At 50.0% G+C, this 21,791-nt stretch overlaps 1 protein-coding gene across 1 annotated transcript; it reads left to right on the top strand.

Annotated features, from left to right (window-relative positions):
- Window positions 1-1,827: 1,827 nt before the first annotated feature.
- Window positions 1,828-14,716, top strand: LOC311186629 (cytochrome P450 2B11-like; the record flags this gene model as incomplete). Its single annotated transcript, XM_084257742.1, has 9 exons — window positions 1,828-1,998; window positions 6,256-6,418; window positions 6,563-6,712; window positions 8,806-8,966; window positions 9,473-9,649; window positions 10,036-10,177; window positions 11,945-12,132; window positions 12,260-12,401; window positions 14,535-14,716. 9 exons carry the CDS (start codon window positions 1,828-1,830, stop codon window positions 14,714-14,716), a joined length of 1,476 nt encoding a protein of 491 aa, XP_084113868.1.
- Window positions 14,717-21,791: the final 7,075 nt, after the last annotated feature.

The raw sequence follows: 21,791 nt of genomic DNA, 5'->3' as shown, positions 1-21,791 counted from the left end.
TATGTTTATTGCAGCGCTATTTATAATAGATAAAACCTGGAAATAACCCAAATGCCCCAAAATAGAAGACTAGAAGATGGGGGTCTATATACACCATGGGCTACTATTCAGCAATCAAAAAAGATGCCATTCACAGCAACATGGATGGAGCTGGAAGGAATTACACTCAGTGAAATAAGTCAGAAGGAAAAAGAAAAATATCAGATGGTTTCACTTATAGGAGGAATATAGGGGAACCAAATGAGGCATCAGGTGAAAAAAATTGTAACAATACAAAACCCGCACGTATTTGACAAACAGACCAAGCCTGGGAGAGGCTGGGCAGGGCAGGCTCAGAGCATTGATGGAGATGGATGGAAGCCGAGGGGATGCGATCTAACTGGGCCCTGTCTCTGTGCTCCAGGTGCTGAGAGTCTCTAGGAGAGCTCAGGTACACTGCAGCAGATAGGCGGGGAGACACACACATACAGGTGGCCAAAGGTGGCAGAGGAATATACTGCACAGTGAAGACAGAACCAGAGGCGGGGAGGCCTCTGACAACCCCAGTGGTCAGAACAACCCAAGAATCACAGACTCCAATCACCTGCTGGGTCTAGGCTGGCTCCCCGAACCCACGCACCTCTGAGCCTCACCAGTTCTGTTCACCCTCCACCTCCCAGCCCTCCGTTTTCTATCATTCCCATCTGTGGCTATCAAAGAAGGAGGGTGAAGGAGGGGAACTGGGGAGACAGAGCTGCTAAGAAGACAGGGAGGTGCACAAACACACAAGTACACACAGGGACACACACACATACAGGGACATACGTGTGAACACACCTTCACCCAGGAAACCATCAAAATACCTCTAAGCCAGCACACATGCAAAAGTATACACATAATTGGCCTCTCTGGTGGTGCAAGGGGTTAAGACACAACCTGTGAAGCTATCCGTAGCCTCTGCAGCAGGAGTTCAAACCCCACCAGCCACGGAGATACACACATGGTGCAGCAGACCTCTCCTGACTCGCCCGCTGCTCCCTTCAGCAGTGTAGATCTGCCTTTTCTGTTCCCCACTCTGTCTCTGGTGAATCCTCTCACCTCTGGCCTGTACCCCAGTTCTTATATGCATAAGTAAATAAATCTTTTTTAAAAAGTATACACAAAAGAACATGCAGACACAGACACACAAACACACAAGCTCACAACCGCCCTCATCCCATTTAAAAATAACATATACACACACACATACACACACACACCCACGAGCACATGAACACAGCAGAAATAGGTAAACAAGCATGCTTTGGGCCTCCCTGGTGGCACAAGGGGCTAAGTCTCAGCACTATGAGGCTATCCACAGCCACTGCAGCACGAGTTCGATCCCCAGCCAGGGAGCTGACCCACATGTCGCAGCAGCCCTCTCTCATCTTTAGCAGTGTATTTCAGTCAATCCGCCTGTTCCTCTCCCCACTCTGTTTCTGGTGAATCCTCTCACCCCCTGCACCTCTGGCCTGTACCCCAGCTCTTGTATGCATAAATAAATAAATCTTAAAAAAAACCCAAAAAACAAAACAAGCATGCTCTGCACACATACCCACAACTTAACAAACATAAGCACACACGCTCTCTTGGACTTTGGTTTCCCTGCCACAGTATCTGCCCCATGAGGTAGGGTGCGCAGGGCAGGGAGTAAGCAGCCACGGGGCTGCCTGAGCAGTCCCTACTCTGAGCAGTGATGAGAGGGGAGGCGGAGAATGGGTGAAGTTACACAACTGGGTGGGGCTGCAGACTCTAGATAAAAGGCCCCACCCCTGGCTGCAGCCATTGGAAGGCAGGCAGACCAGCACCATGGAGCTCAGCGTCCTCCTCCTCCTGGCTGTCCTCACGGGACTCCTGCTTCTGATGGCCAGGGGCCAGCCTAAGGCATACAGACGCCTCCCACCAGGTCCTCGGCCTCTGCCCTTTTTGGGGAACCTTCTGCAGATGGATAGAAAAGGTCTTCTCAAATCCTTCCTGCAGGTGAGACATGATGGACGGGGCCTCAGGGGGCTCCGTGCCTTGGCACTTGGGAGTCACTCAGCAGGAGGGAGGCACCGTCCAGGCTCGGGAGTGGGGTGTGGAGGGTGGTGGGCAGGGCATGGGGATGAAGACTGGTGGGTGGTGGTCAGAGAACCAGAGGCACCCTGCTTGGCTGGCGGTGAGCAGGTGCTGTTCCTGGAGCAAAGAAGTGGGTTTGGAGAGAAGGCCGGGTGTGTGCACTGGTGTAGTGTTTCACTGCTTTGCCACCTCTTTGTCACTTTCCTGGGTCCCTGCCTGCCACTGGAGAGAAGAAGGGGTGGCGGCACCAATCAAGTAAGGCTGTCCCCAGCTAACAAAGGAGAGCAAATCTGGCCAGGTGTCAGTGCCAGGACTGGGGGAGGAGGAGGGGCAGCAGGATGGCTCTCATGGGGCATTGGCTGTGCTCTGCACCATGACTCTCCAGGCAGAATTTCACTTTTTTTTTTTTTTAAGATTTACTTATTTATGCATACAAGGACAGATATGTGGGGGATGAGAGGATTCACCAGAGACAAGAGCGGGGAACCGAACAGGCAGATCTACTGAAACACACTGCTGAGGGGAGCAGTGGGTGAGGCAGGAGAGGTCTGCTGCACCATGTGGGTAGCTCCCTGACCGGCCGGGGATCGAACTCATGCTGCAGAGGCTGCGGACAGCTTCACAGGCAGCGTCTTAACCCCTTGAGCCACCAAGGAGGTCCAGAATTTCACTGTTGATGATCTATTTGTTCATGAACAATGAAATCAACACCATGAACCCAGCACCAACGGTCAAGTGGAAACTGACAATAACTTCCAGGCACCCGTGCTCCTCAGTGCCCTCCCGCCTGCCAGGGCAACCATGCTCCTGTATTTTGAACTTGTCATCTCTTTTCTTGAATAGAGTTTTCTCCATAGGTGGAGGCCACTGAGGCATAGTATTAAGTTCCTGTTGTCTTCACTCTATCACAAGGTGCTGTACTCTTATAACTCTGGACTTAGGGATATATTCAGAATTGTGTGAATAGGATTTATCTACGTTGTCAGGAGAATTCCTCAGTTCCCTTTACAACCCCCAGTCACTACCTGAAGTGCTATCCAGCCATAGAGGTAGGACGGGGAGGCTCAGCCTGGGGATAGTGTCTGTCCTCACACAGTCAGGCTGCACAGAATGAAGCCAGGATCCACACAGAGGTAATTTCATCTCCAGTGTCCTCACGTGGAGCTGACTTCAATGGGGCATTACTTTGAGAATTTGATTAAAACTGTTGTGTTCACTCTTTCTAAACATCCAAGAATATTTTTTTTAAAAAAAGATTTATTGGGCCTCCCCAATGGCGCAGCGGTTGAGCGCTGGGTTGCAAAGCTGCCCGCAGCCTCTGCAGCGCCGGTTCGATCCCCGGCTGCTCCCCAGCCACCGGAGGAGGCTTTCCTGGTGGCGCAAGGGGTTAAGATGCAACCTATGAAGCTATTCGCAGCCATTGCAGCATGATTTTAATCCCCTGGCCAGCCAGGGAGCTATCCACATGGCACAGCAGACCTCTCCTGCCGCTGCTCCCCTCAGCAGTGTACTTCGGTCCTTCTGCCTGCTCTGCTCCCTGCTCTGACTCTGGTGAATTCTCTCACCCTCCCATGCTTCTGACTGTACCCAGCGCTTGTATAAATAAATAAATCTTAAAAAATTTATTTATGCTTACAAGAACTGGGGTACAGGTTAGAGGTAGGGGTGTGTGTGAGAGGATTCACCAGAGACAGAGTGGGGAACAGAACAGGAGGATTGTCTGAAATACACTGCTGAGGGGAGCAGAGGGCAAGTCAGGAGAGGTTTGCTGTGCCATGTGGGTAGCTCCCTGGCTGGCCGGGGGATAGAACTCGTGCTGCAGTGGCTGGGAATAGCTTCATAGATAATAGGTTGCGTCTTAACCCCTTGCGCCACCAGGAAGGCCCCCAAGCATATTTTCTTACGAATAAAATATCGAGAGTTCTTAAAGCTCTTCCACGGACATTCAAAGACCCTCTGGGAGTCCAAGAGACTCCAGTACCATTGCATCTCTAAGCAGAACTGCAGGGAGAGAGGAAGGGGGAGCAGGAGGGAAGCAGAGAGAGAAAGAGAGAGAGAGAGAGAAGGGGGGGGGAGAGAGAGAGAGGAGAAGAAGAAGAAGAGAGGAGGGGAGACACTTGGGTGTGTGAGAAGAAGAAGAGAGGAGGGGAGAGACTTGGGTGTGTGATGACATGATGGAATGGAATGGGTTGGGGAGAGTGGCAATTCTCCTACAAGCTCCCAAATATTTTTGGATGCAGGCAAACACAGGTTCATGTTCTAGATTCCACTCTTACTCATTGAGTCTCAGTTTCCTTTTATGTAAAATGAAATGTTGCTAAGACTGTGTGCCCACTAAGACTCTGTGAGGATTAATCAGGGTTGAGCAGAGGGCCTGGTGTATAGTAAGTGCTCATTAAATGCAGTTACTTTGATCCACTCTTTCATTTATTCAATCGTTCAATAATAACAGAGTAGATTCTGTTTGGGGGAAATTTCTAGGTGTTGGACAAGGCTTATAAACTAAAAGAAGGGAATATTAGGTATATAAGAGCTGTGAGTGAAATAAAGCAGGATGCTACCTCAGAGAGTAGTGGGAGTTCCTTTTGATTGAGTGGGTAAAGAAAAGCTCAGTCTTGCTTTGATCGTGCGGAGAGATCCTGAGAGATGCAGGTGGAAGGCACTGGTAGAGGCAGGGATGCTGCAAGGAATCTGAAGTGGAGAAACTCTTAATGTGTGAGCGAGAACAGGGAGACTGGGTCTGAGTGAGTGGGATGAGAAGCAGAGGGGTGATATGTACCACAGTGGAGACAGTCTTATTTTCAGTGTGGAGGGAGCCTTGGGGGATGGAGCAAGCTAGGGACATTAATCACTTTCCATCAACGGGCGTACTCTGGCTTCAGAATGGAGTGGTCTGGGTGGCAAGATGATTATAGGGGACAGAGGAATGGAAGTAGGGAGACTAGTGAGATTTCCAGGGAGCAATAAGAAAAATTTTTAACAAAATTAACCTGTTCATGATTATAAGTCAACTATTTATTGCAATTAATATCAACCTAAAAAGCACACACTCCTAAGTACCCAGCTTAGTGAATGTCTCAAACGAGCATATTCAATTCAAGTAACTGACATACAGAGAAGTAGCAACAGGGTCTATGCCTAAAATATTCCTCATGCCCCCTTCAAGTCACTACCCTCCCACTACCCTAATTATAGTCTCAAGTTACCTGCTTTCAAACTTCTTATAAATAGGATTATGACGTATGGACATTTTGTGTCATTGCTTTCACTCAACAGTTACAACTGTGAATTTCAGTCATGTTGTTGGGTGTAGCAGTGGGTTTTCTTTTTCATTGCTGCATAGTAGTCCACAGCATAAATACAATACTATTTATTCTACATCTATTGCTGAACATATTATTGATAAAATTTATATAACCCTTGTTATTTTTATATGGCTATATGTACAAGCTTTTGTTGAGCAAGTATCTGGGTGTTGGAGTTGCTGAGTCACTGAGTATACTTATGTTTGGCTTAAGTAAATGCAATCAGGCATCAAGTAACAATGGGATACATTCTGAGATAGTGTTGTTAGGAGAGTTCATCGTTGTGACAGTTCTATATAGACAGAAGTCTAAATGTAGAGGTTACTATGCACATATGTTCAATGGCACCATGTATTCAGACCACTGTAATATGCTGCCCGAATTGACCCAAACTTCATCATGTGATGAATGACTATACTGCTGAGCAGTTTCCCAAGTGGTTGTGCTGATATTATAACTTTTCAGCCTTCACTATCCCCCAGAAGTTTATCATTCTCCCTTCATGTCTACCAATAAGGTGGCACAGGGATGTTTTCCAGTGAATCTTCTAAGAGGTAGGTAACAGGTTGAGATTGGGCCATAAGAAGGATGAATCTTTAGTTCCAATGGCAGAGAGATGTGACCAGACTCAAGGGTGTGGGCAACGTTGGTAGTAGAAATATTTAACGACATATACTGCTGCGGGCACTGATCTTGCAGACTCGCCTTGACACATGGTTCATCCTTTAATGTCCGCCTCCTCTGACAGGGAAAGGAAACCAAGGTGGAGACTCTTGGGGCGGTGACTAATTTGTAAGTGTTCTAATGGTTTAACAGCTGGGATGGCCACTGAGTTGCACTCTAATATCAACCGTGGGTGTCATGTGCTTGGCAGCTCCGAGACAAATATGGGGATGTCTTCACGGTGTACCTGGGGCCAAGGCCAGTGGTCATGCTATGTGGGACTGAGGCCATACGGGAGGCCCTGGTGGACAATGCTGATGCCTTCTCTGGTCGAGGAAAAATTGCTGTGATTGATCCAGTCTTCCAGGGCTATGGTAAGAGGCTCAAGGGGCCCGGGAAGGGATGGGAGGGAAGAAGGGGCTAGAGAGGGTGAGTCTGAAAAGGCAGGAGGTGCAGTGGAGTGGATGCAGAATTGCCTTCTTCTATAATCCACACCTCCTCTCCATCTCTCCTCCCAGGTGTGGTCTTTGCTAATGGGGAGCGTTGGAAGGCCCTTCGGCGATTCTCTCTGGCCACCATGAGGGACTTCGGGATGGGAAAGCGGAGTGTGGAGGAGCGGATCCAGGAGGAGGCTCAGTGTCTGGTGAAGGAACTCCAGATGACCAAGGGTGAGGCCAGGGGGACCAGGTCAGAGAGAAAAACAGTAACACCAAAGACAAGCAGAGCAATAGCAATGGAAACCAGAGGGATGAAGTGGGCAGAGAAAGAGCTCCCAGGGAGAGAGACAACCCTAGAGACATCAGACAGAAGGATGCGGACACAGAGACTGGGGACAGATAGGGGTAGGAGGGAGCCAGAAGAACCAGGAGAGATAATGAGTTATTCTTGGCAAGAATAACCCCAAGACTAAACTTAGACATGAGCACACCATTTATTGGGTTCATGGAAACCAAGGCATGGATTGATCGTATCTGTCAAAGGTGGAAGTGGGTCTTAGATACAAGAGAGCAAATAGGGTCAAAGGAAAACAACAGACCTTTGAAAACAACCAGTTGAGCTTTCCTTTCTGGGGGTGACCTGCTGGTGAGCTGGCAGTGATCACAGAAGGCAGTTGGGGTATTTTGCTTTTGTGAAGACTGGCAAAGAAGCATCTCTGGTGGTCTTGCAGTATCCTACGAGGGTGTTTAGGAGACGCATAGTGACAGGGTCCTAGGCAGATATTGCCAGACATAGTTGTGGAGTCTGGGAGGGAAAAGTAGAGGATGAATGTTGTGCAACCATTCCAGGCTGGGCAGGTTCCTTGTTGATCCGGGCAGATGAAAAGAGAATTTTGGAGCCTTCAGTATTCTACTATGCCTTTATTTTATTTATTTATTTTTTATTTTTAAAGATTTATTTATTTATTCATACAAGCACTGGGTACAGTCAAGAGGCACGGGAGGTTGAGAGAACTCACCAGAGCCAGAGCGGAGAGCAGAACAGGCAGATTGACAAAGTACACTGCTGAGGGGAGCAGCAGGCCGCAGGAGAGGTCTGCGAGCCATGTGGGACCCTCTCCCGGCAGCCGGGGATCAATCCGGCGCTGCAGAGGCTGCGGGCAGCTTTGCAGCCCAGCGCTCAACCGCTGCGCCACTGGGGGAGGCCCTCTACTATGCCTTTAATGCTGAATAGGGAACCGGACACAGGCAGACCAGGAAGGGAGGTATCAACTGAGCCCCCTAGTCTCAAAGTGACCTCGCCCTCTCTCGGGCTTCTCTCTAGCATTCTCTCTCTATCTCCCTCTTGCAATGATCTCTCTGGGGCATCCCAGCTGACAGGTATGTGCGCCCCTACCTGCTGGCTTCTAGGCATAGGCCCTGGGTGCCCATGTGTATACCACGCTCGTACTTCTAAGTGCAACTTGCACCAACACGGTATCACGTGTGGGCAATGAGACCTGGGAGGAAAGCATGGGTGCTGGTGGCAGTGAGAAGGGGCCTGAGCACTCCACTTTCCCAATGATGAAGCACAGGGAGCAAGAGAGCAGATAATCAGGGGGATTGCAGTGAAAGACAGGAAGACAGAGAATGGCAGAGATGGGGGAACAGGACAGACAGAGGAAGACACTAAGAGAGAAAGAGACAAAGGCATAGAGAAATTGAGGAGGAGAAAATTATAGACAGATGGAAAGAGAGGGACAGACGGGTGGGACCTGCTGCAGCCACCTGCAGGCTGAACTTCTGGGCTCACAGCCTCTCCCGCTAGAGCAAGGTCTGCACCCGGAGTCTACAGACAGACAACTCTCAAAGCAGATAGATAACATGAAGGAGAGGGACAGAATGAGGGAGAGGGAGAGCAGAGTTTGAAAATCTGTAGTTGTGATGGAGCTCGCCCTGGCACTTGCCTGCCCTGTTCCCAGAGTCCAGCAGGGGTCGGGTGGGCTGATGTGCTCAGGGCTCACCCTCTGCAGATGGGCCCCCAGGTCTGACCCTGTCTCAGAGATGAGAGGTGGGTAACCCTGCTCAAACTGCTTAACCTTTCCACCCATCTATGAATCGCAACAACAGAAGTGCATCTTCGGCACTGGCTTGTGGTGAGGATGAAATGAAACACGGTGTATTATCCGACTCGGCCCTGGCACACAATACAAGCCAGTGAGTGGCAGCTGCCATTGTTCTTGCTCCCTTGATGAGCAAGGAGCCAGGGCGGGTGGCCATATAGCCTGGATGGCAGCCACAGGCATCCCAGGTCTCTGCGCCTTGACCTGACCTCTCCCTCCTAGGAACCCTCCAGGACCCCACCTTCTTCTTCCATGCCATCACTGCCAACATCATCTGCTCCATTGTCTTTGGACAACGCTTTGAGTACAAAGACCCCGAGTTCCTGAGGCTGCTGGACCTGTTCTACAGATCCTTCGCGCTCATCAGCTCCTTGTCCAGCCAGGTTGGGGAGAGGCTGAGCGAGGGCGGGATGAGGTGCACATTCTGGGGGGGGGGGTTGGGGGGAGAGGTGGAAAGGGTCATCTGTTCTGAGTCCCCAGAAATACAGTGCCGGGGTGCTAGACAGGGAAAGACACAGATGGGCAAGAGAGACAGTGATGGATGCAGAAACCTGGAGGAGGGGAGAGATGGTGGGGGAGACTAAGAGAAAGAAAGGGGAGGGAGTGTCAGGGGTAGTGATAGAGGATCAGAGAGACTGAGGTGAGGGCTTAATAGAGAGAGAGGAGAGAAAGGGAGAAGAGAGGGAAAGAGATAAGACAGAGCAAAACCAACAAAAGACAGAGATAAAGGAATTCTTAGAGCCACCATGGAGAAGGGTGAGAAAGAGCGTGAGCGAGCGACCCCCTCTGGAACTTCCGGGCAGTGCAGGATTAAGCACCAGGAGGCAGCTCCTCCCTGTAACCTGCTCCTCAGCCCCAGGTGGACTCAAAGACCCTCTCTCCTCCACAGCTGTATGAGCTCTTCTCTGGCGTCATGAAGTACTTTCCTGGCACACACAGGAAAGTGTGCAGCCACCTGGAGGAAATCAATGCCTTCATTGGCCGTAGTGTGGAGAAGCACCGGGAAACCCTGGATCCCAATGCGCCCCGGGACTTCATAGACACCTACCTGCTCCGCATGGAAAATGTGAGGCTTGGGGGGGATAGGCATTGGGGGAGGGAGGAAAAGATGGGGTGGGATAAGGGAGGGGGGAGGGGAGCAGAGGGAAGCAGAGAGGGTGGCAGGAGAGAACAGGAAAAGGGAGGGGAGATGCAAGGGGAACTGAGGGGGATAATCACCCTGAGGCGGAGAGACCACAAGGCCAGCCAAGAGGTCAATACAGAGATGGAAAGCACGTCAGACAGAGTGGAGAGGGACTGATGGAGACAGGCTGACTGGATGGCTGCAGCCAGGACAGAGAAAAGTCAAGGGTGTGAGCTGGTGCCGGGGTCTTGCACAGGGAGGGCGCCAGGGAGGGGAGAGAGCTCAGGCTCCAGGATCTTCTCACACAAACTCCACCTCTCTGCTCCCAGGAGAAGTCCGACCCCAACAGCGAGTTCCACCACAAGAACCTCATTATCACCACGCTCTCCCTCTTCTTCGCCGGCACAGAGACGACCAGCACCACCCTGCGTTACGGGTTCCTGCTCATGCTCAAATATCCCCACATCAGAGGTGGGGGTCAAGGACAATTATAGGAAGGGGTCTTCAGACCCCTTTTTGGGCAGCAGAAGTGGGGCCAGGGATTTCACACGAATGAGAGACTCAGCGGCCCCTCTTAGGCCAGCACTGCAGGAAGGAGGCCCCAACTCAGTCAGTTGTGCGGGTAGATGGATGAAGGAGGGATCCCTTGACTTGTCCCCCACTGTTTTCTCCCACACTGTTTTCTCCCATCACTTTAAGATCAACTCATCCAACCTTCCATCCATTCACCCCTCCCTCCCTCTCCTCCGTCCAACTACCTATCCGCCCATCCACTGACCTACCAGTCCTTTCATTTATTAGCTACTCTTTATATGCTGATTCTCAGTGAGTCATCCACAGTTACACACTTTCATTCACTTATTTGGACTGAGTATTGCTCTACTGATCCACTGAAACAGTGACTCATTGAATGAACCTTTCCCATATATTTACTGCCTCATTCGTTAATTAAATCAGGAGTCCATCTGTCCTTTGAGCTGTGAGTTTAATCCTCCCATCCGTTTTTCACTTGTACCTACATCCATCTTTCTTTCATTAACCCACTGAACAATCCACTCAATTATTCACCGCTCTTCAATTAAACCATCTATTCAGTTACTCCTCTCCCTACTCATTCCTTCCCTAGTTGTACAATCACATCCATTCATGGGATTGACTGACCAAGGTCACTCATTTATTGGTTTCTGGGCCATTAATTCATTAATGACTCATTAATTTATTTGGATTAGTAATTCATCTGGATAAGTAAATCTGTGTATCTTTTGGTTGGTTGTTCTTCATTTCATCTATCTTTCCGTTTTTCAACTGGTCCAAGGATTTATTTATTTAAACACAGTTCTTGGGTCACTGTTTTATATATGTATATATATTTTTAAAATTTATTTTATTTTTATGCATACAAGAACTGGGGTCTAGGTGTGTGTGTAGCGGGAGGTGGGGGGAGGTAGAGGATTCACTAGAGACAGAGTAGGGAGCAGAACTGGCAGAGCTACTGAAATACATTGCTGAGGGGAGCAGCGGGTGACAGGAGAGGTCTACTGTGCCATGTGGGTAGCTCACTGGCCAGGGACTGGACTCATGCTGCAGTGGCTGGTGATAGTTTGATAGTGCTGAGACTTTAACCCTGCACCACCAGGGAGGGCCCAGTCACTGTTATATTAACAGTTCATTTCTGGGCCTCCCTGGTGGTGCAAGGGGTTAAGCACAGCACTACAAAGTTATCCGTAGCCTCCACAACCTGAGTTTGATCCCTGGGCCTGGAAGCTGACCCACATGGCACAGCAGACCTCTCCTGTCTCCCTGCTGCTCCCCTCAGCAGTGTATTTCAGTCAGTCTGCCTGTTCAGTTCCCCTCTCTGTCTCTGAAGAGTCCTCTCACCGCCCGCACCTCTGGCCTGTTCCCCAGTTCTTAGATGCACACACAAATCAATCTTTTAGAAAGATAGTTAATTTCTATTCATCAAGTTCATAGCCTCAGCTCTTCATCTGAAATTGTGTGTGTGTGTGTGTGTGTGTCCCCCTGTTCTCACAGTGAGAAAATCCATCCCATTCATCGTATTTCAAAGGGTGAGGTTTCTTGCTGCCGCGCTCATCCTTCCCCACCCTGGTTGCCCGAAAGGGGGTCAATGATCTAACCCTCTACTATAGGTTTTCCGTGGCTTGAGAGCGCAGAGAATGCAGTGTTTTTGCTAAACTGTCTCTTGGAAATGAGACTCACAGGTCTCATTATTATGCGCAGAGAGGGTCCAAAAGGAGATTGACCGGGTGGTTGGCTCCAATCGCTCTCCAGTCTTCACGGACCGAGCCAACATGCCTTACACTGACGCAGTCATCCATGAGATTCAGAGATTCGGAGACCTCCTCCCCATCGGGGTGCCCCATATAGTCACCCAAGACACTCATTTCCGAGGGTACATCATCCCCAAGGTGAGCCCAGTTTGGTGTGAATCTCTAAAGTGACCTGCTACTAGTTTTCTGTACTAGGGTTTGATATTTCAGGGGTAGCATGTGGGAGGAAATGGCAATATCTTTTGATCTTGCAACACTCCTCCAGGGCACTGAAGTATTTCCCATCCTGAACTCTGCTCTCAATGACCGGCGGTACTTTGAGAAACCAGAAACCTTCAACCCTGACCACTTTCTGGATGCCAGTGGGGCACTGAAGAAGTGCGACGCTTTTTTGCCCTTCTCCATAGGTAAGATGGCACACCCGGCCTCCCGGGACCAGTGTGCAGGTGCCAACCCCCCTTTGACACCCAAGAAGGGTCTGTGCTTCCTCAGCAGTTTCTGGGGGCGAAGATAACACATGGCCCAGGGGCCTGAGCCACAGCGCCTGCCCTGAGCTGAGGACACCCCGCCAGGGGACTCTCCTTGTGCTCACAAAACAGCTTAGAGCACGGGCAGCTTAGACAGGCTTGGGCTGAGGTCGCCCAGTAATTGCTGTGAAGGGCCAGGACTCTGATCATTATAAAGTCATATTGCAGTAAGCGTTCTCAAGGGGCTTTGGGAGCAAAGGGGAAGCTCTCTGGGCGGGTCGGAGGGAAAGCTGAATGGGAGCACTGGCTGCTAAGTTAAAGACCTCAGGGGTGAGTTGGGTCAGCTGCTGCAAAGACCGTTCCCCGCAGAGGAGCAGGGCCACCGCCTGCAGGTGGACAGAGCACGGCGCCCTGGACAGGCTCTGGGAGCACAGAGAGCCTGGGTGTGGGTACAGGCAGCACGAGGGTAAAGACTGGGCTGGGCGTGTGCAGATGCTCCACCCCGCCCCCCATTCTCCACCTTGGCTCTTCCAGAGAAAACCCTGATGCTCAGGTGCTGGTCCTCTGGGGGAATGGGGTGCTCCAGCAACAAGCCCCTAATCCCGGGTTCCCTCTGTGACTGCAGGGCCCCGGGGCTGTGCTCCGCCCAGGGCACTGAGCACCTTAGTTCTTCTGAATTGAGAACTAAGGAGGGTAACTCCCTGAGCACTCGTCCTGCCCTAAGGTTAGAGAGAAGCAGAGAAATAAGGACAGAGAGGGGCCTCTCTGGTGGCACAAGGAGTGAAGCACAACTCTGAAGCGATCTGCAGCCTCTGCAGCACGAGTTTGAGCCCCGGCCTGGGAGCTACTCCCATGGCACAGCAGACCTCTCCTGTCTCGCCCGCTGCTCCCCTCAGAAGTGTATTTCAGTCATTCGGCCTGTTCTGCTCCCCACTTTGTCTCTGGTGAATCCTCTCACTGTCCCCCTCCCCCAACACCTCTGGCCTCTATCCCAGTTCTTGCATGCATAAATAGATCTTTAAAACAAAAAGGAATAGGGTCTCCCCTGGTGGTGCAGGCAGTTGAGCTTTGTGCTGTGAAGGTGTCAGCAGCCTCTGCAGTGCCAGTTCGATCCTGGCCGGCCAGCGAGGGTCCCACATGGCACGGCAGACCTCTCCTGCCGCGCCCACTGCTCCCCTCAGCAGTGTATTTCGTCACTCTGCCTGTTCTGTTCCCTGCTGTGTCTCTGGTGAATCCTCTCACCCTCCCGCGAATCTGGTCTGTGCCCTGGTTCTTGTATAAATAAATAAATCTTAAAAAGAAAAACCAAAAATAAGGACAGAGAGACACAGACAAGGCTGGTGAGTGAGAAACCAAAAGAGGGACAAAGAGACACAGAGATGTAGACTTGGGAGACAGTGACTATGAGGAAACAGATTGAGAGAGAGAGAAGGAAGGGCAAGTGGTGAGAGGAAGAGGGAGGTTAAGGGAAATGAAGAGCAACAGAGAGAGAAACAAAAGGAGACAGAAAATAGCGGCATAGGTGGAAGAACAGTGCAGGAGAGAAAAGACTGTTGAAGGGGTGGGGCGGGGGGACTGAGACTTTAGAAGGGTATGGCTCTCCCCCATCACTATCACAAAGCAAATACTACACCAGTAGGATCTTTGATAGACACCAGGTGTGAATCTAATTACAAATATTACATTCTTTAAGCTCAAACAGCCTATGAGGTAGGCACAGAGATCCCTTACAAGGACAAGGACGTTCAAAATGTTAGGTGAGCATGAGCACAGCCCTGGCATGTGTGAGCTGGTGCCCCCAGGCCCGTCCAAGCTGAAGCAGGTGCTTCTACTCTGAGGGGCCTGAACCCTGGGGGATCCTCACTGAGGCCACAGACTCCCGGAAACTGCTGCAGGGCACACCTGCCTGGCTTCAGAGGGCTTGGGAAACCCCCCAAGGCCCTCCAGGAACTGTGGCTGAAAGGTCAACCCCTTGCAGACGTGTGCAGTGGGCGGGGGAGCTGGGCTTCGGGCTGAGACGGGCACAGGACGGGCAGCTGCCTCCTGCCCACGCAGGATTCTTTGTGCCCACAGGGAAGCGCATTTGTCTCGGTGAGGGCATCGCTCGCACAGAGTTATTCCTCTTCTTCACCACCATCCTCCAGAACTTCAACGTGGACAGCTCTGTGGCCCCTGAGGACATCGACCTCACACCCATGGAGTGTGGTGTGGGCAAACTGCCCCCGGCTTATCAGATCCGCTTCCTGCCCCGCTAAGGGAGCTGGGGCAGGGAGGTCTAGGATTCTGGGTTCCTCACGTGCCCCACCTCTGCAGAAAATGCCTCTGAGTCTCTCCATGTCTTCCTTCCTCTCAGAGGCCTGCAGGAAGCCAGTGTCCTTCTCCCTCCCTGGTGGCCTCCTCCATGGGGCATCCTTTCTGTAGTCTCCCCTCTCCCGTCATGCTGCAGTTCCCCAGAGGCTCGAGAAATGTTGCTGCTAGAATTCCAGGAATGGTGTGTGTACAGACCAAGGGTTAAAGGGAACCACGGCTCAGGCTCTCTGAGGTTTTGCCTCCCAGGCCACAGCTCATCTAGAGCGACCGCTCCTTCCCAAGAACCATCACGCTTCCTTTATCAACTGTAGGGGCTCCAGGAACTGCTCAGAGCTGATGCCTCTTGAATCATCCTAACAGCCGTGTGTGTGTGTGTGTGTGTGTGTGTGTGTGTGTGTGTGTGTGTGTGTGTGTGTGTGAGAGAGTGGTGATTAGGCCTACTTTGCAGATGTATAAACAAACAGAGGCTGGGTGGGGACCTCAGTCATCGGAGGTCACATGGCTAATGTGGGAGGAGCAAGATGCACAGTCAGCCTAACTCCAGACAGAACTCAGTTTCCTCACTGACTTCCCCTCCCCCAGAAATTTTTGAATTCAGGTGGAATTCACATAAATACCATAAAACTTTAGCATCGTATGGTGCATAGATTAGAGGCATTTACTTCTTGCTGCTGTGCCATCACCACTACCTAGTTCCAAAGCAAGCTCTACCCGCTTCTAGTCACTCCCCACTCCCTCTTCCCCTCACCCCTGGCAAACACCACCTGTGTTCTGTCTCGATGGATGGCCTCTTTGGGATATCTCCTATAAATGGAATCTCATACCACATGCGACCTTTTGTGTCTGGTTCTTTCAGTTAGCCAATGGACTGAAAAATCGTTCAAGATTCATCCAGGTTCTAGGGCGCAGTTGTCCCCCTTTGGTTGTCCTCACCATTGTCATTCTTGCTCCCGGTCCCTTCAGTTCTTCAGTTCCAAGGAAGCTTTTCCTTAGCCCAGGGCCTCCAGAGACCATGTGATTCACAACTGATGCCTCACGCTCCCAGCTATTCCCAACAACCTCCTCAGCCCTGACACCCTGGGTCAGGGGGTGCACGGTTTCACCTGAGACCCATGTACTGTGAGGTTACTTAGTGACATCTGTAAAAGTGGAGAATTTCTCTTCCCCTCAGTGCAGCTCCATGGAGGCCCCACTGCCTTCCTAACCCCCTCATCTCAGCGCAGGAGCTTGTGTGGCTCATGATGGGTGATCAAAGTAGTTACCAAGGAAAAATGAAGGACTGAGCAAGTGATTCAATCATCTGGGCCCCCATGGAGCTTAACATCCCCCAGCAGACATGTCTCCAGCTCTCTCTTCTGATGCCCAGAATAATCTCTGTTCCCAGTGAGCACATGATGCCCCTGTTCTGCTTGTCAGTGACTTAGTTTCTCATGCTGCAATGCCACCCTTTGACACCACTGATAACAGCCAGCCTCAGGGGCAACCTCTGGGCTGGACTCCTCATGCTCCACCAACTGTTGGTATGGCCCTTCCTTGAGGCAAGTCTTAAATCTCATTTTGAAAGCTCCTTTGAGATCGGACAGTGAGATGTTGGACATGCTGTTCTCTACAGAATGTTTGGGTCCTTGTTGCTTCTGGAAATTACCAGTTCTGCCAGGGTAAGAGTCTTAGAAACTCTTCACCAGCAGTCACAGAAATAAAACGACAAACAATAGAGGGCCAACTATTGAAGAGGGGGACATCAGGATAGTAGCAAGTACAGTCAGGTTCTTTCTTTTCTTTTTTTTTTTTTAAAGATTTATTTTATTTATATGTGCATATAAGAACTGGGGTATAGGCTGGAGGTGCGGGGGGTGAGAGGATTCACCAGAGACAGAGTGGGGAACAGAACAGGCGAACTGACTGAAATCCACTGCTGAGAGGAGCAGTGGGTGAGATAGGAGAGGTCTGCTGGCTGGGGATCAAACTCATGCTGCAGTGGCTGGCGACAGCTTGATAGCGCTGAGACTTTAACCCCTGCTCCACCAGGGAGGTTCTTGGTGGTCCTCCTCCTCATTCTCCATGGTCTAGTGCTACTCTGAGGCCACCTTTCAGGGGCTGCCTTCCTTCTGGACTCTGTCCTCTCTCTTCCCTGGGGAACATTTTGCAAATAGAACACAAGGGCTTTCTCAAGTTCATCCAGGTGGTGAGGTGGGGTTGGGCAAAGGGGTGGAAAGCAGAAGGTGGGTGGTGGTGTAACAGGTCCAAGACAGCAAGGCAGAATCAAAGTCTGTAGGGGACTTGGCAGAACAGCCTGGGCTCATCTTCCAGTCAAAACCTGGCCGAATATGCTCCCTAGAGAAGCAGAGAAATAGGACAGAGAGGGGCCTCCCTGGTGGCACAAGGAGTGAAGCACAGTACTCTGAAGCTATCTGCAGCCTCTGCAGCACGAGTTTGAGCCCCGGCCTGGGAGCTACCCCCATGGCATTCCTATGAGAAGGAGTGGAGGGAATGTAGTCTGGAGGGAGAGCCTCTGAGAGACCTGAGGTTTGATGCTGTGGTGCTGAAGGGGTGGGGAGGGAGCTGGTTGTCCAGGTCTCTGCAATTCCTTCATCATTATCATTATTTGTAAGAAAACTGAAGTAGACTGGATACCAAGATTTGATAATTGCATATATTACAAAATGAGCGCAGTAAGTATAGTTATCATAGCTCACCACGCAGTGGCATTTTCAACTTTCTTGAAAAGTGTTGTTATTATTATTATTGGCTGTAGTCGGCCGCCGTGTGTCACATTCCCGTTAATGATTTCTTTTTTTTTTAAAGTTTTTTTTTTTTTAAGATTTATTTTTATTTATTTATTTATACAAGCACTGGGTACAGTCAGAAGCGCGGGAGGGTGAGAGAATTCACCAGAGCCATAGCGAGGAACAGAGCAGGCAGAAGGACCGAAGGACACTGCGGAGGGGAGCAGCGGGCGGCAGGAGAGGTCTGCGCGCCATGTGGGACCCTCCTCTGGTGGCCGGGGAGCAGCCGGGGATCGAACCGGCGCTGCAGAGGCTACGGGCAGCTTCGCAACCCAGCGCTCAACCACTGCGCCACCGGGGAGGCCCTAATGATTTCTTTTATGACAGGTGATTTTTAGCTCCTGATTCTCTTCACCCAGTTCCCTCCCTTTGTTCTCCTCTTCTTTCCTCTCTGGCAACCACCAGTCTGTTCTCTGTTTCAAGAGTCTTGGTGTTGTTTGGTTTAGTCTTTTTTTTTTTTTTTTGCATTTTAGGTTCCACATAGGAGTGAAGTCATACGGTATTTGTCTTTCTCTATCTGATATGGCTCAGCATAATAGGCCAAAAAAACCCTACCCCTGAGCTTACATTGATTTCCTCCCAGTCCACAAAAACCTGTGACTGTACTCGTGAAAAACATTCCACGGACAAGGCAGATGTTAGCCTGATAGGTAGCCTGTAACCTATTGCCTCTTATGATCAGATCCAATAAAAATAAGGTCCCTCTACTTCTAAAACATCAGTGCTATGAAATGGATAGACAAAAAAGAAAAATGTTGGGCCTCCCTGGTGGCGCAGCGGTTGAGCGCTGGGCTGCGAAGCAGCCTACAGCCTCTGCAGCGCCGGTTCGATCCCCGGCCACTGACGAGGGTCCCACATGGCGCGCAGACCTCTCCTGCCACCCGCTGCTCCCCTCAGCAGTGTACTTCGGTCCTTCTGCCTGTTCTGCTCCCCGCTCTGGCTCTGGTGAATTCTCTCACCTTCCCGTGCTTCTGACTGTAACCAGTGCTTGTATAAATAAATAAATAAAAATTTAAAAAAAAAAAAAAAAAAAGAAAAATGTTAGCAGAGAAAAATCCTTCAAAATTACCCCAGAGCAGGCCTCCCCTGGTGGCGCAGCGGTTGAGCGCTGCTGGGCTGCGAGGCTGCCCGAAGTCTCTGCAGTGCTGGTTCGGTCCCCGGCTGCCGGCGAGGGTCCCACATGGCGCACAAACCTCTCCTGCCGCCCACTGCTCCCCTCAGCAGTGTATTTCGTCAGTCTGCCTGTTCTGTTCCCCACTCTAGCTCTGGTGAATTCTCTCACCCTCCCACATTTCTGACTGTACCCAGTGCTTGCATAAATAAATAAATAAATAAATAAATAAATAAATACTTAAAAAAAATAAAATTACCCCAGAGGGGCCTTCCTGGTGGCACAAGGGGTTAAGTCTCAGCACTATGAAGCTATCCGCAGCCACTGCAGCACGAGTTCGATCCCTGGCCAGGGAGCTACCCACATGGCGCAGACAACCTCTCCTGCCTCTCCTGCTGCTCCCCTCTGCAGTGTATTTTGGTCAATTCACCTGTTCTGCTCCCCACTCTGTCTCTGGGGAATCCTCTCACTCCCTGCACCTCTGGCCTACACCCCAGCTCTTGTATGCATAAATAAATCTTTAAAGAAAAAAAAAAAAGGATCCTTGTGATCATGTCATTGGCTCACTTGGATAATCTAGGGTAATATTCTAATCTGATGATCCTTCACTCAATCACATCTAAAAAGTCCATTCTAACAGGCACATACACACACGCACGCATGCACACACCCGCACAGAGCATACCAACCAGTAGTGAATACATATACTCTGAAGGGCACGGAACCATGTGGAATCTAACAGAAGCCGCAAATGCTCTTCTGCCCTGTCTATGGCACCTCCACCTGAAGATTGGTGTGTGTTTTCAGAAGGCTTGGGAAGCCTCTAAAAGTTCCCCTGGAGTTGCAGCTTAAAGGTCAACCCCAGGCAAATCTGTTGCAAACAACTTAGATCTCTTGGCTGTGGGGCAACACAGGACAAAGGGTATTTCTTCTGCCCACATTGCTTTTCTTTTTGCCACAGGGAAGCTTATTTGTCTAGGCAAAGGCATTGCCCACATCACGTTACTCCTCCTTCATCTTCCAGAACTTCACATGTGACCCCCAAGGACATCAACTTACAGCTATAGAATTTGGTGTGGGAACTTCCCCAGAAGTACCAGATTCACTTCCCATCCAACTAAGGGGCCCCAGGGAAGTATTTCAAAAGACTCTGGGGTCATTACTTGTCCCCAGCTCTGAAAAAAGTAGCCTCTACTTTCTCCATGTTTTCTTTCCTCTGAGAGACCTGCAGTGTCCTCTTTCCTTGGTTATTGCCTCCAAAGGGAAGTCTTTTCTGCAGTCTTATCTCTTCTATCAGGCTGCAGCCATGGAAAGACTCAAGAAAGCCTTCACAGTGGAGCTCCAGGAGTGATGCTCATGTACAGACTAAAGATTAAAAGGGTACCGATGCTCAGGTTCTCATGGCAGTTCTGCCTCCCAAGCCATACTGCACTCTGTGTGACTTCTTCAGAATCCATTTATCACCTCTGGGTGCTCTATTATCATGCAGGGGTGATCCTCCCCTGAATTCTCCTCCCAGCTGCCCTGTGTGTGTGGGGTGCAATGATCATGCCCATCTTGCAGATGTATAAGCAGAGTCTGGACCAGGGTGTTAGTTCTTGGACGTCACATAGTTCGTGAGGGACGAGTAAGATACAGTCTGCCTGTCTGGCTCCAGAACTCAATTTCTTCACCCTTGTTCCCCACCAGCCCCATACACATATCTTTTCATTTTTTAATGTTTAACTGCAAATTTTTTTAAATTTATTTTTAGATTTATTTATTTATACAAGCACTGGGTACATTCAGAAGCACAGAAAGGTGAGAGAATTCACCAGAGCCAGAGCAGGGAGCAGAACAGGCAGAAGGACCAAAGTATACTGCTGAGGGGAGCAGCGGGCAGCAGGAGAGGTCTGCACACCATGTGGGACCCTCGCCCAGCGGCCGGGGATCGAACCAGCGCTGCAGAGGTTGCGGGCAGCCTCGCAACCCAGTGCTCAACCACTGAGCCACTGGGGAGGCTTTTTTTAATGGCTTTTTTCTTTTTTTTTCTTTTTTAAAAATAAATTTTATTTTTATATTCCCCATACAATTGCAACCCCCTTATTTTGACCCCAATCCCTCCCCTCCCCGCTCCCCACCCCCCCATAGAGTGTCTCTGGTTCATAGTTGTTTGTTGATTTTGATTTTCACTTTCTTAGAGTTATTCATTTTCCTGGTCCCTTATTTAAGTTTTCTAGATCCCTGCTATGAGTGAGACCATCCGGTATTTTTCTTTTTATTTCTGGCTTATTTCGCTGAGCATGATCCCTTCCAGTGCCATCCATGTTGCTGCAAATGGCATGTGTTCATCTTTTTTGAATGCTGAGTAATATTCCATGGTGTATATGTACCACATCTTCTTGATCCAGTCATCTATTTTGGGGCATTTGGGCTGTTTCCAAAGCTTAGCTATTGTAAACAGTGCTGCTATAAATATAGGGGTGCAGGTGCTCTTTGGAATGGATGTTTCTGTGTCCTTCGGGTAAATAACTAGGAGTGGAATTGCTGGATCCTATGGAAGCTCTATGTTTAGTAGGTCCAGAAATCTCCACACAGCTCTCCATAGTGGTTGGACCAGTCTGCACTCCCACCAACAGTGCAGGAGAGTTCCTTTGTCTCCACATCCTCGCCAACATTTGTTGTTGCTAGTTCTTTTAATATGTGCCATTCTCACTGGATCCATATCTTACTTATCACTTCCAAGTCTATCTGTATTGCAAGTTAAGTTTATGATTAGGAAATAAACAATAAGCAACAAACAATACTTTATGAGGAAAAATGAATGGCTAAATAGCCAATCCCCAACCCACTCAACATGGAGCCAGTCATACGCCATTAGACCATAGTTCCTCATTTACCTCACTTTCTTCTGATGCCAAGAATCACCCTTCAGTGAACCCAGAATTCCTCAATTCCAATAATTTGCACTCGTCTCCTGAGATAACACCACCCTTTTATAACACTGACTGAGAGCCAGCCTCACAGTGCAACCACCCAAACCCAGCCTCCTCACACTTTCCCAGCTAGTAACACCACCTTTCCTTGAGGGAGGAGCTCTCCATCTGAGGTGAAAATTCACTGAGACCTCTTCTTGGGCCCGAG

Source organism: Talpa europaea (genome assembly GCF_964194135.1).
Source record: "Talpa europaea genome assembly, chromosome: 16".
Lineage (NCBI taxonomy): Eukaryota > Metazoa > Chordata > Mammalia > Eulipotyphla > Talpidae > Talpa > Talpa europaea.
The sequence above is the reverse complement of the archived record's forward strand: the minus strand, read 5'-3'. Positions and strand labels throughout refer to the sequence as shown.